At 52.3% G+C, this 14398-nt stretch overlaps 1 protein-coding gene across 1 annotated transcript in view; it reads left to right on the forward strand.

The window, feature by feature from the left end:
- Nucleotides 1-455: 455 nt before the first annotated feature.
- Nucleotides 456-14398, forward strand: part of DSCAML1 (DS cell adhesion molecule like 1) — a 317264-nt gene continuing 303321 nt past the window's right edge. Inside the window, exon 1 of the mRNA XM_040631180.1 lies at nt 456-602. Within this exon, the coding sequence (XP_040487114.1) occupies nt 500-602 (103 nt within the window). The 5' untranslated portion in view covers nt 456-499. The remainder of the gene's footprint in view (nt 603-14398) is intronic.

A 14398-nucleotide genomic window follows, 5' to 3' on the forward strand; every position in this document is an offset into this window, starting at 1 on the left:
GTCACCCTGGGCCCAGGAATAATGTAGGAAATCAAGCGTGGTTTCCTTAGAGGAATTCTATCATGTTTCCTTGTTACCTCCCTGTCCTCTTGCTGGATGTGATCCCAGTGCAGGACTTAGGTGTTGCCCTCAGGCCCCACCAATCCAATGGTTTGTTAAATACTCACTGAAATTGGACAGGTTCGAAGTTGGACTTCGAACTTGCAGGGGGAGACTGGTTATTTCTGAGGGAGCGTGGGCTGCCTAGTGGAGCAGGGAGGAGTCTGCTCAGGCAGGAGTAAGATCATGGCAGGAACTTCTGGGCTTGTTAAATGGAAGGTGGGGGAGGAGGTGATGGGGGGTGAGGCCTGGGGCTGCAGAGGGAGCTGAGCCGGCTCTCTGTTCCCCTCTTGGGCCCCCACCACGTCCCAGCCTTGTGACACCCCCCTTTTCCCCACCCTCTCATCTTTCTGCAGTTTTCAGGGAACCCTACACCGTCCGGGTGGAGGATCAAAGGTCAATGCGTGGAAACGTGGCCGTCTTCAAGTGCCTCATCCCCTCTTCAGTGCAGGAATATGTTAGCGTTGTGTCCTGGGAGAAGGACACGGTCTCCATCATCCCAGGTAAGGCAGGCCTGTGGGGCCGCAGCGGGCAGGGGTGCTGCGGGGAGGGGTGGGGGGGAGAGATGAAGCAGAGGTGCTGAGTTGGTTGTTGAGTTGAGCTCTTGAGGTTGGTTCTGGTGACTGATTCGTTCTTAGTGTTCCAGTGATGCTTTGGCCCAGAAGCATCTTCGGTCTTGACTTGGTACATCTTTGTGCGGGGCAGTGAAAACCCAGGTGCCGGTGGCCTCTGCTGGGTGTGCGAATGTCCCGTCCGACACAGGATGGGTCCTACTCCCCCAAGAGAGTGGGGTCCCCATCCTTCCTGGCTCCTGGGTCTTGCTTGCCCTTGCTCTTTGTGATGGGAGGTGAGGCTGGAAGCCACTTCACTGTGAAGGGCGGTGGAAGGGGCGGGGGAGCTAGGAGCCAGCTGTGGTCTGCGTTCCCGCACGGAATGACTAGAGCAATGAGCACGGGCTCCTCAGAGGACCAGACTGAGTTTCACGCATACGGGACTTTTTTTTTTTCATGAGTTTGAAGACCCCATTAGGACTCTAGCTGGCCTCGCCCTTGCCTGGCGCTGGGGGAAGAGGCTACTGCCATGTCATGGGTTCACCTTGTTGGAGCAAGCCTTCCGCTACTCGTTCCCTTTCACTTCAAAAGGAAATCAGGTCTGGAAACCTTGAGGTCCTCAAAAATACCTCTTGGCCTCCGGTTACAAAATGGTACGTTTCCCCCTCCCCCGTTGCAGCAGCATCGCTGCCTTCGTCCGGCACCTCGCGCGGGCTCTCCTGCTTTTTCTTCCTTTCTCCGCTGAGGACCTTGGTTTTTCCTTTTGGTGAAATGGAGGCACTCGGCCAGATGCTGAGTGCCCCTGTGACATTGATGTCCCATCGTTGGTCGTATGACATGATTCCAGCTGCCAGGTTTTCAGGTTAGTTAGGGGAAGCAGACGTCTACACGTGACACCTGTAAAGCCGGGGTTCTACATCCTGCTACAGATTTGAGCCCCGGGGGAGCTCTTTGAAAAACACTGGTGCTTGGGATCAACCCCAGATCAGTATCTCAGTGGGAGAAGCTGTGCCTCAGTATTTTTCAAGCTCTTTCCGTGGTTCCGACGCCTAGCTAGGAGAAGACCCGACGCCTAGGCATATTCACCGCTAACACGGCAGGCTACTCTTCCTGAGACATTAATTTGTGTTTTGCTTCTGGTACTTTTTCCTTCTCTCAGTTCCAAGCAGATGGCCAGGCCATTATGTTTCCCGGCCTCAGAGCTCCTAGCAGGACAGGAATCCGAATCTACTTGAAGACAGCTGCTCTTCCTGCCTTTGGTAAAACCATAAGCTAATAGGAAAGGTTAGGATGGGTGTTCTGGCTGGGGGAGAGAGCCTCTGAGGACAGGGAACAAACAGGAGACGAGCGAATCCCAGGGATGGGGATGGGACTGTAGGCTGCTTAGTGGGTGCAGCTGGAGGAAGCGGTTGGACCCCACAATGGGTGGCTGTGTGTGGCTCCACGGGGTCTGGGACGGGGGCCAGGGTTCTCGTGTCCAAAGGAGGCACGAGGTACACAGCCAAGACCCAAAGGGATCATGCAGGCAGGGACAACTGGCTGGTGAGAGACCCCAGACCGTGACACATCCCTGGGGGGGATTGAATGTCCTGTTTGTCCAACAGATTGAAGGTGCTTTACAGAATGTAAAGAAATGTGGTATTTCTTAGACACTTGAGTTTATAGACTGAGGGTTATACTCATCAAAATATCATTAATTAATATTAGTAGTATTAAATAACAATTATTATCTGAGCGCTTACCGTATGCCAGGCACTGGCTAAGAAACTTTCATGTATGATCTCATTATATCCTCATAAAAATCCGTAAGTGTATCTTTTCCCTCTACTTTACAGAAGTGGAAACTGAGGCTCACAGAAGTCAAGTCACTTCTTCTGGGTAATGGATCTATAAAGCAGGGGGCCAGGGCTTGAATTCAGGCCTGTTCTTTCAACCTGTGCACTCACCCCATGCAGAACTGCTTCTTTGCACCTGTCCAGATATGTCCAGCAGAGCGTTACTCCGAGGCTTTAAATGTGTGCTCTTGACAAGGAGGGCCTTGGCCTCAGGAAGGGGAAAAAAGTTAACTTTGGATTTTAGGGGAGGCTTTGTGAAATCCAGGTGAGTGTAGGGATGAAGAGCCTGGACCCTGGGACCAGACTGCCTGGGTTGAGACTCCACTGTTTGACCAGCTGGGCAAGCCGTTTGCCCCATGGTGCCTCAGTTTCCCCAACTGTAATACAATGGGGATGATGACTGCCCTACTTTCTAGGGTTTAAGAAGTTAATCTATGTGAAATGTTCCGAACGCTGCCTGGCACACTGAGGACAGCTGTGGCAGTGATGCTGACGATGGGGCAGAAGAGTGCAATCCCTTCGTCCTGCGGTTTCCGGTTGCGGCGTATCCGTTTCTACTATGTCATAGGCTCTGTGTCCCGCATGAGACTGAGTTTTCCAGGGTGGGAACTGGCTGGTTTTCATCCACACATCCCTGGCTTCTGACACACCCCCTTCCATGTGCAGGGCAGGTGCTCATTCAATGTTCCAGGGGAGCGCGAATGGATGGTTGGAAGTGTTCTGAAGGAATGTGGGAACCGTATTGATGTAAGGGTGAGCGCCTTGGGCGTGGGGCGGTAGGAAGTCCTGCTCAGATGGGAGAGAAGGCAGGTTTACCTGACTCCTATGCATCGGAGCTGGAGGCAGTGAGCTTCCCCAAAGCGACTCTTGAAGTTGGCGCTTCAGGGCTGTCTTTGATGTCAAGACACGGCTGGTGGCCCCAAAGGGCATAATTATCAGGAAGTGGGCCTGATGCTAATCGGCAGGGCTCTGGTAAACTTTGGTTCTGTAGCACCCCTTCCTTTCCTTTAGCTTTGGAGAATTTTCCTCCCCTGCCCAGCCCTCCAGCACCACCCATAATCATTCTAGATCCTTCTACAGCCATGGTTTAGCTCCAGGGGCAGACTTTCCAAAGCACATGAATCCAACTAACACGTTCCCAGAGGAATCCATGAGAACCAGAGATTGGAGTTTGCTTCCTCCAGGCTCTGTAGACGAGAGGCCAGAACTTGGGCCCACATGCTGCATGCTTTAATTTTGGAAAATGCAAATTGTTTATTGTTTTTTTTTTCCCCATAAAAATAGGATTCTCTGCCATCCATACTCACACTGTACCCAGTGTGTGTGTGTGTGAGTGTTTTGTCTGGGGGAAGATTTAATGATTAGATTGCCTTGGAGTTTAGGAAGGATCAAGGAGCCCTTTATTTCCCCCTGATGCCTTAGGGTCGGCTTCTGGAGCAAAGAGAAAGCGTTGACTTTGATCCCTGGATGTGCAGGTCTGGGTCAGATCCCTAACAGACCACAGGGCCAACAGGAGCAGGTGCTGGGGAGCAGGAGGAGGAATGGGGAGGCCGTGAGGGTCACTTAGGGCCCCAGGAGACATCTCCCTGGGGAGAGCAGATGCCCTGCGAGGAGGGGCCCCATGGGGTGGGTGCCCTGCGAATGAGGCCTCTCTCTCAGGGTGTTTGGGAGGACGTAAGGGCTTGGTGCCTAAACGAGCTGCATGAGTTGGGTGTTTGTCCACAGGCTCGCCTTCCCAGCTGCCCACGCTTGTGGGCAAGTGAGCCTCCTGCTGGAACTCTAAGCAGCTTTCTGACGGTGCTTTCCCCAGGCAGAGGCTGGAGAGACCAAAATGCAGCCTTTCCCGGAGTGGTACTTCTCCCCAGAGCTACCTACTACACCTGCCCCTTTCTTCCCCCGCCTTCCCTTCCTCCAGGCTGGTCCTCTTCCTTCCGTTGGGCCATTTAAAGATGTAGGAGCACGGAGCCTCTCGCCTATGATCTGGCAGACTCCTACCCTTTCCTTCTCTCCTGGGGGCCTTGGTCTCGAGGAGAACTGGCTCTCGGAGTGGGTGGGGTGGGGGAAAGAGGGCAAAGGGCTGTGCACAAACATAAATAAAAATTAAGGCCTCCAGTGGAGCCGAGATGTGGTTTAATTTCCCATCCACATGATCACCATTACAATGCGTGTTATTGGATATAAAGATAAATCCGGCCCTGTTCCTAATAGCTTTTAATTTCCACCAGACCTGATTATATCGATGCGGGCTCCTTGTGGGAGTTTCCCAGCATGCTCTTCACCAGCATCCCGACTGGCTATCTTGGCCCCAGAGGGGAGTTTTGGACACTGCTCAGATGCAGGCCAGATGTGTCCGCTGGTGCTCTGGAAGACGAGCTCCCTTGTCTAAGAGGATGGGGCTCTGGAACGCTGGGCTGTCATCAGGCCCTGGCTGGGCTGGGAGCACTGTGCATTGGGGGAAGGGAGAAGCAGGGGCAAGGCGGAGTCTGGTCAGAGGGCTCCTTCCTGGCTAGCGGGCAGTGCTCCTGGACTGTAGCCCATCTTTGCTCAGGAAGAGAGTCTGTGAGCCCACCTCCCTGATTGTCCCCAGGGTGCCAAGTTGTCCCTGGGTTTTTATACCTCTTTTCATTTGATCCTGCTGTCTCCTCTGTACCTGTCCCCTCCTCTCCTTCTTGATACCTTACTCCTTTTTTGTCCTTTAAACTTGGTCCGTCCACGTGTGTCCCCTTCCAGGAGACCTTGCATAAGCCTGCCGACAGAACTTACTGCTCCTTCGTTTCCATTCCTGGCGCGCTCCCGTCATTTCCTCTTCTGCGATAGGTGCTGGTTTCTGCTGTCTGCTGCGGGGGGGGGTACCCAGCTGTATCTTTTCCATCTCTTTATCCCCAGGGCCCTTGTAGCACCTGTCACAGCATAATAATAATAAGATTAATGATAATATCTATCATGTATTGAGACCTAAATTATCTCTAATCCTCACAATAACCCTTTAAGAGAGATAACATTTTTTGTTTTGTTGGGGTTTTTCTCATTTTATAAATGAGGACACTGAAGCCTGGGGAAATTAAGCAACTTACCCAAGGTCACGCAGCTTGTAAAGCCTGCAGCCTGGGTTTGAACCGGCCTCCTCCAGGCGCCTCTGCTTCCTGCTGCCTCTCCAGAGCAGTCTCCTCATTGAGAATGGACTGTCCTCAGGTTCTCACAGGGGAGGAGGGCCCGTCCCTGTTTCCTGTGCCTGCCTGGGGACAGACACGTGTCACCAACCCTTGTACCGACCTCTGGCTGCGTGTTCAGTGACCAGAGGCTCTGGCTTTTCTGAAGGGCCACAGATCTCCAGCTGAAAGATCTGGGAACAAAACAGCCATTCTAACAAGAAGGCTTTATTGGGCACTGGCTCTGTGTTTGGCCCAGTGGGAGACACAAAGACCGTCCTGATCTGGGAGTTTAGGATTCCATGCGTGTTGTCAGCTCTGATGGACAGAGATGAATAATCTCAACACAGTAAACAATTACATACGATCTTGGTTTGCTTTGGAATGCAGATTCAATGTATTAATTGCATTTTGCTCAGGCTGATGCTGAGACTACCTCAGATCCCATATGTCTACACCAACTTGGACGGGGGATGGTGCAGACAAGAGCGAGCTGGGTGGTGCCTGGAAACCAGTTCGGCTGCATCTAGGCCACAAACGGATGGAGTCACAGACTGATAGAGCTGTAAGGGCCCTGCAGGTCGAGGGGCCTGGCCTCCACACTTACTGATAAACCCAGGTCCAGACCGATGTGCTCTCGGGCCCTCCTTCACCCCTTCTCTCCTGACATGCTCAGGGCTCATGATTTTAACTGCTCATGGGGTGCTTTGCTTTTACTATCAGACTTCTTTCTTTGTCTATCTAAATCCTACCCATCTTTCAAAGTCTGGTTAATACCACTTTTTCCATGATGTCTTTCCCGATTTCTGCTATGAATGGATTTAAAAATCACCCTGATTAACCTTCTTCGAGGGGATCCTTTTGTGAACTCCCTCTGGACTTTCTCGGTTTTTTGCTCAAGGCACTAACCGTGTTTTGTCCTGTAATATTTGAAATCTGTGTTATCCCCATTACAAGAATCTATAACCAGCAAGGGCAGGCGCCGTGTTTTATTCAGGTCCCTCTCCCCTCCAGTCTCACTGAAGATGATTAACGAAGACGACACAATGCCAGTCTCTCCCCCCACTGAACGGGAGGAAGGAGGAGGCCTCTGTAAGGTCACAAGGAAACTCCATGGTGTTATAGGGTTTAAGTCGGGTGGCCCTTGGTCTTTATTTCACTGCGCTGCTCCAGCGTGACCCAGAGAGAGATGGCTTCTGTGGGGTCCCCTGTGAAGCTCTGATGTTTACATGTAAAATTGGGGCTCTCTGTGGGGCGCCTGGGTGGCTCAGTCAGTTAAGTGTCTGCCTTTGGCTCAGGTCATGATCCCAGGATCCTGGGATCGAGCTTCTCCCTCTGCCCCTTCTCCCGCTCATGCTCGCTCTCTCGTTCTCTCTCTCTCTCTCTCCCAAATCTTAAAAATTTTTTAAAAAAATTGGGGCTCTCTGCTCTCAACCGTTTAGGGCCACAGAGGAAAGGGGTTGGGATGGTCAGCCTGGGCTAATGTGAAGGGGATGATGCACTCAGGGCAAGTTAACAAATGGGGTTCGGGCCCCTGCTGGGTGATGGGCACGGGGTCCGGCCTCGCAGAGAAGTCGCACTTGCCCGTGACCTGCTTCCTCCCTTAGCAGCTCCAGAGTAGGGGCTGCCATATCTTCCCATGAAGAGGATGAGCTGCGATGCTTTCTGATGGCGGCCGGGCGAGGCACCATGAGAGGGAGGGAGGCCTGCCGTCCAGTCTGGGGCCCCGGGGGCAGAAAGCATGCTTCGGGTCGAGGGGCCGCAGGGGCAAAGGCAGGCAAGGTGGCGGAGGGTGGGGTGACCAGGAGGGCGGGTGAAGTGGTGAGAGCAGTCTGAGCAGGGTGCCAAGCCTTGAAGGGCCTGCCGGTTCTAGAAAGAAAACCAGGTTTGTGTGGAGGGGCAGCGTAATAATAATGACTCGTACTTATTAAATCCTTCCTCGGTTGCCAGGCTCTGTTCTAAGCATTTTGCGTGTTTAGCTCATTTGGTCTTCACGGCAGTCTGAGGAGGGGACTGTTACCCCGGTTTAGAGAGGAGCAAACTGAGCGCGGTGAAGCTAAGCGGACCGCCTCACGTTAGAAGGTGGCAGAGCCGTACTCACCCGTCCGTGCTCCCACTCTGCTGTTTGTGCTCCTAAGCACGACGCTCTATTACCTCGAGAAAACTTGACGCACAAACACGTATTTTAAAACCTGCAGCAAACCCACAAGGAGAAGACAGCCCTGTAGAAAATTGGTTACAGACGGGAGCAGACAGTTCACAGAAGAGGTGGGATGCGGTGGAAAGAAGGCAGGCTGTGGTCTGCTCGTCCTAACTGGTGTTTTTGAGCGAGTGACTTTCAAAGCCTCAGTTTATTCATCTGTGAAATGGGGATAATGAAACCTGCACATGGAATCCTTTCGATGGAAATCAGGCCTCTACAGAGATTTGAATTCTCAGGTGGAGAAGGAGTGGACTCAACACAGCAGGGAAATGCCCGCCCCGCTCCCCAGGTTCGGGATGTTGTCCAGCCTTGGGCCATGTTGGATGTCGGGTGACGGCAGAACGTGAGATCCTGAGAAGGCCGTATGGGACGAGGGCTAGATAGAGGGCCATTGTGGCATTTTTAACTCCAACAGTCCATGATGGTATCTGGGCAGAATGAGGGAAACAAATGACTGAGATATTGTATTCATCTCTGTATTCATTTGTGCCTTGCACGGTACCCGATGAGAATTATGTTGAGGGAAGGAATGAAGGCCTGTGGTTTGGTGCCAAAACATCCCTCCCACAAACCGCCCAGTCTAATCTCAACGTGCTCAAACCCTGATTCAGTAAGAACTAGTATCTCCACGACACCATCCGGTGTAGAAAGTGCTTTTGCACGATCTCATTTGCTCTTCACGGTAACCCCCATTACCTTCCCCACTTTACAGGCAAGGGAGCAGGTGCAGTGAGGCTTGGGGCCCTGTGGCAGGTACCTGGATGTCCTCTCAATGGATTCTCCTCTTCACTCTTTGAGGCGGGCCTGCCACCCCCATTCTTAGGTATAAAGGAAATGAGATTCAGAGAGGCCAAGCAATTCAGTCCAGGTCACACAGCGTCTTGGTGGCAGAGCCTTGTGTTTGGCCCTGGAGCCCAAGCTCTTTTCCTATAAGAGGCTTTTGCGCGTCCAGCCTGAGGGCTGTCTCAGGGACACTAGGCAATTACCACTTTCCTCACCAGGCAGTTGTCGCACAGCCGGCCATTAATTCTGTTGTCGTTGTTTGTTTATTGTCTGCTTTGATGGGGAGGGGCATCAGATTCAGACAGGCTTAACTGATTCCTTGGGGGCAGAGAGAAAATCCTACCTCCTCAAGCCATAAACCACCCTTCGCAGGTTCGAGATGACAGGGAGACGTTCAGAAGCAGCAGAGGAATTCTCTCCCTTGTCGGAGGGCCTGAATCGAGATGATAATCACGGTGGTGATCATGGCTAGTAAGAAAGGCAGTGATTGAGTTATTGAGTGATTGAGCCCTTAGGTGATCGGTGTTTTTCATGCGTCATTGTGTTTAATCCGCACGAGCGTCTTCTGTAGCGGCTGACCTTACAAGCTCCATTTTGCAGATGAGGAACCTGAGGCAGAGTGAGCTCGGTCACCTGCTCCAGGCCACAGGGTGAGGGGCTGGGCCCAGAGCCTTTGATGGCAGTTCTTGAGATGACTTGGGCCCCCTCTCAAACTGCACCCGGTGGTCTCTGCCCCCTTCCCTCTGTATAGAGCTCTCGGATTTATAAAGCCCGTTTATAGGCATGATTTTATTAGCTCTTTCAATTTCATCTGAGGGGGCTATGCTCTTAACCTCGCCTCACAGACAGGGAAACCGAGGCTCAGGGGCATCGAGAGGCTTGCCCAAGGTCACGCAGCCAGGAAGAGGGGGGCACAGGAACTCCGGTGGGATGCCTGCAGCTCAGGAGCCCGTGAGGCCCCACCCAGACCGCGTGCCCGCAGCTCCCCGGTCCCCCTTCCAATCCCCCGGCAGGCAGGCTGCTCTGCTGTTGCACGCCAGTTGGTTGGTTCCAGAACCATCAGCCACGGCTCCGCAGTCGAGCAAAATAGTCTGTGTTCACAGGTGCCTCCGGCAGTGTATGCATGTGTCGTGTTTTGCTTTTCCATTTAGTTCATGGCAGGTGCCGCATTTCCAGAGCACCCACTGGGTGAATTTCCACAGATTTAAGACAATTGCAGGCGAACGCTCTGCCCCGAGATCATGCCAGGGCAGTGGACGTGGAGCAAGCGGCATTGTTTGGTTAAGTTGGCACTTCTGTAAGTTACCCTGAAATCAGAGCGGGATTCTTTATAGAAGGTTATCCTACACATAAATCATCATTAGACTACCTCATTTTTGTTTAATGCCTACCTAACTGTGCTGTAGTCTAAAAATGTGTGTTTAGTGAAGTCAAGGGTTGCAGGGAAATTATAGGGTTTTCAAAAACCCATTTGCTTTGCTGGTGTTCACATCAGAATCAATCTTGCCTTTCGTCCTCAATCTCATTGCAAACATGCAGCATTGCTCGCCGAATTCTGGCATTTAATGTAGGGTAGCATTTATTCAGAAGAAGCCAGCGGTGCTTACAGAATGGGAGATAGACGGCATTCCTGCCAAGCCTGTGGTTTTGAGCTCTGTTGCGTGTCAATGAGACCTCACGGCCAGGACGTGCGCCGCGTGGGGACAGGGCTGCGGTCGCAAGCCGGGGCCTGCGCCGGGCAGCAGTGGAAGGAGAGCCCGCACCTGTGACACCACAGGCCTCACTGCGCCCCCAGCACAGAGTAGGTCGTCTGACGCGGTTTGCTGAATGCCTACCATGGAGGCTTAAGGGGGGGCGGTGACTGACCCTTGGATTTGGAAGTGTGTGGCTCTGTGGCTGCTAGTCCTCACGCACCCTGTGAAGGCCTCAGATCAGCAGGGCTTGCTGGGAGCCTCTTCTCGGGGGAGTGAAGCTACAGAGCAAAGCTGAAAGGGTGTAGGCTCTGGCCTGGTGAGACCTGCTCCACTTACTCGCCATGGGACCCTAGGGTCCTTTTATCTCTTCGAGTCTTCCTTTCAGCGGCTGTGCACATGAGCAGTTGGGTACTTTTTCTAGATGGAGAAAATAGATTTTCCGTGGGTAGTTAACGTGTTTCTAGATAGATCTGTTTTGGGGGTGTTTTTGTTTGTTGGTTTGTTTTTATGTATAGATGCCCTATACGTAGGTTGTCAACTTTGTTTTGTGCTGATCGGACACAGGGTAACTGTTGCAGGATTCGTCCCCTCCTCCAGGCCTGGAAGGTCTCCACAAGGAGTGAGCAAGTAGGTGGGAACATCCAGGGGTGAGCATATCGGAGCCGACCTGGGGTTTCATTACACTGGGGGTCACTTGGCCTTCCGGGCTGAGTGCATAAGGCCAGGATATCGAGGAGGCAGGGGCAGGGTATTTCTCCAGAAGGCGTAAGTCCAAACCCTAATAGTATGCTGGCTTTTGTAGTCCAGCAGACATCTTACTGTGTGCGGAACCCTCAGGAGCTCAAACATGTGCCTTTGTCAGCCGAAGCCTGCCTTTCTCAGTGGAGCGCTGAGCTGGTGGAACCAGGAACAGCCTTCTGCACCCGGAGTGGCGGTGGGGGCTCAGAGGCTGGTGCCTCTAAGTTGAAAGCATTTTCCTCTCACACCTAGAGACTTCTCCCCTCCGTGTCAGGGTCAGAACACACCTGGACACCCACGTCTTTGGGAACATGGACTCCGCTGGAAGCCTAGAGAGTCTGCTGTGGAGCAGATGACAGAGTGGAAGACGGGAGCCTGTGACAGTGAGTGGCGGTGGGAGTGGCAAGTGGAGTCTGGGCTTTGAGTTCAGCTACCCAAGGGCGTTGGAGTCGGCTGGGTATCGGATGACCTTCGTCCCCTGTGTGGTGGTCTGCTGGGTGCTCTGAGACTTTGTCAAGTGAAGGAATCCCTTCCAAGAGCGTATGGCTGGGACCCTCTCCACCACCCCTCGGAGTGGGACGCAGAAAGGAAAAGGCTCGTGTCTAGATACCGCAGAGCCTGTTGTCACTGACACAAGCCTAGCGAGGCCGTGCTGCCCAGGGCCTGCGCCCAGCAAAAGGCATGGGCTTCATCAGGTGGTAGTGACAATGGCCTCTCTCACGTTGGCTTCATCCCCTGAATCTGTCTAAATGGCTGTATTGGCATAAGCAACAATCAGTGGTTGAATTTTCGGTTCATTATTTAATTGAGCAAATGTTTTTTGAGCGCTGCCTGTGTGCAAAGATGCTGTTATGTAGACAGTGATTCCCAAGGGTCTTTGCTCGAGGCTCTCAAGGGATTTGAAGAAATTCCTCCTTCTACACACTGAAGAAACTCATTTTAATTAAAATGTATACGTGTGTATGTGTACAAATAGTACGCAGGATATAATTCGTGCGTATTGACTGTGTACATATACGTACTCACACTCGGTTTTTGAGGTTTTATTTGCTTTCCAGTTTAACACACAGTGTATTAGTTTCCGGTGCACAATATAGTGATTCAACACCTGCCGCTCAGTGAGTGTCCCCTTGATCCCCTCCTCCCACCCCTCCCCTCTGGGGACCAGCAGTTTGCTCTCTAGAGTTAATAGTCTGTTTCTTGGTTTGCCTCTCTCTCTCTCTGTGTCCCTTTGCTTGTTTTGTTTCTTAAATTCTGCATATGAGGGAAATCATACGGTATTTGTCTTTCTCTGACTGACTTATTTCACTTAGCATCGTGCTCTCCAGCTCCATCCATGTCGTTACAAATGGCAGGATTTCATTCTTTCTTATGGCTGAGTATTATGCCATCGTGTGTGTGTGTGTGTGTGTGTGTGTACATGTGTATACGTATATCTATGATATATATATCTCTCTCTCACCTCTACCCGTTCATCTATCGCTGGACTCTTGGGCTGTTTCCAGAAGTTGGCTGTTGCAGATAATGCTGCTATAAACATCGGGGTCCGTGTCTCCCTTCAAAGGAGTATTTTTGTATCCTTTGGGTAAGTACCTAGTAGTGTGATGGCTGGATCATCGGGTACATCTATTTTTCGCTTTCTGAGGAACCTCCGTACCATTGCCCAGAGTAGACGTACCAGTTTGCATTCCCACCAACGGTGCAAGAGAGGTCTCCTCTCTCCACATCCTCGTCGACACCTGTTGTTTCTTGTGTTGTTGATTTTAGCCAGTCTGACAGGCGTGAGGGGATCCCTCTTGGTGGTTTTGACTTGCGTTGCCCTGACGGGTGCTGGTGAACATCTTCTCACGTGTTCACACTCACAGTGTTTGTCTCTGGAAAGAGGAGACTCCCTCACCTGGGTAGACCCCCAGAAGCACCCCAGGGCAGAGACCCAAGGCAGCCACCTTGGCCCGCTATCTGTGGGGAAGGGCGTCAGCATAGAAGCATCAGAGTCAGAAGTGTGTCTGGGCGAGCGTACAGATCTTGGCCTTTTCTCCTGAACAGAGGACAGCCCCCTGTTCCCCTCTTCATGTTCTGGGCAAGACTGAGGTGAACTAGATGCTCTGAGTTTTGTGGACAGCCTTGGATCAATCCCTATTGGATGAGGACTGTGAGGTGTGGCTATAGGAACGGCGGACAGAGGCCCGGTGGTTGCAGCCACCCTGAGAGGCTTGCTGCCTAATAGACAGGTTGAGTTGGGACACAGCTGCCCCGGCATGAGGCGGAGTGTGATTAGGGCCCAGGAGAGGCACAGCCTCTGGGGGCCGGGGGGCGGGGGGGGGAGCCCTGTCTTGTGTGGTGAGAGCAGGCACCACGTAAGAAGCGGCATTTCCCATGGGTCCTGGAGAATGGATTGTTCCGGCAGGCTGGGTGCCTGCAGGGGAGAGTGTTCTAGACCTGTGGGCTCTCAGCTTCAGTCGCCTGGGGAGCTTTTGAAAAACACTGTCCAGGCACACCCCAAACAATTAAATCCGGGTCCCTGGAGGGTAGCACCCAGTCATCTAGGTGACAGCCCCTAGGTGGTTCTGGTGAGCAGCTTGGTTGCCAGCCCCTGGCTCTGCATACAGGAGGCCTTGGGGGTAAAGTCCTGGGGCCCTGGGAACAAAGGCTGCGTGCTTTTCGGGGAAGCGGCCTGGTTTGGCTGGAGCTCAGGATACATTCAAGGGTGGGGAGTAATTGAGGCTCTACTGAACTAAATGTAATTAAAGGGTAGTGGGGAGCCACTGAAGGTTTTGAGCGGGGCGAATGATCAGACTTTGGGGAGTTGGTCTTCAGCGACTAAGGAGGTTCCCAGAAACAGGAAGACCATCTGTCTCTGTCTCTTAGAGTCTAAGTCTACCCTTGAATTTCCCAGGAGTTATCACTGGGCATCCTTCAGGCAGGCAGGCCGGCCTCAGAGTCTAAGCAGTATAGGGATTAAAGACAAGTGAAACAGTCTTTCTTTTTATAATATTAGTGAGTTAAATTCGTATTGTGCTTTTACAGTTCATAGCACACTTTATATATGTTATACTTTGACTCTCATAAGGTTTCTGGGTGGCATGGAAGGGTCATTCCCATTTCAGATGCGCAAACAGGGGCTCCGAGAGCTTCGGTGACTTTACTCTGCTCCCCCGTCAGTCCCTCCTATACTCGGGGATGCACCACGGGCCAACGTGTATTCAGCTTCTGAACGGTGGGCCAGATGTGGAGCCATCACTGTCACAGATATGACTTCACGTCTGAAAGAATATCTTTTCTGTTTCCCATGGTCTGTGGCCCGTGATGCATGGGCAGAGACTTGGCCACACCAGCAGTTACACAA

Source organism: Ursus maritimus, unplaced genomic scaffold (genome assembly GCF_017311325.1).
Source record: "Ursus maritimus isolate PB19 unplaced genomic scaffold, ASM1731132v1 scaffold_16, whole genome shotgun sequence".
Classification (NCBI taxonomy): domain Eukaryota; kingdom Metazoa; phylum Chordata; class Mammalia; order Carnivora; family Ursidae; genus Ursus; species Ursus maritimus.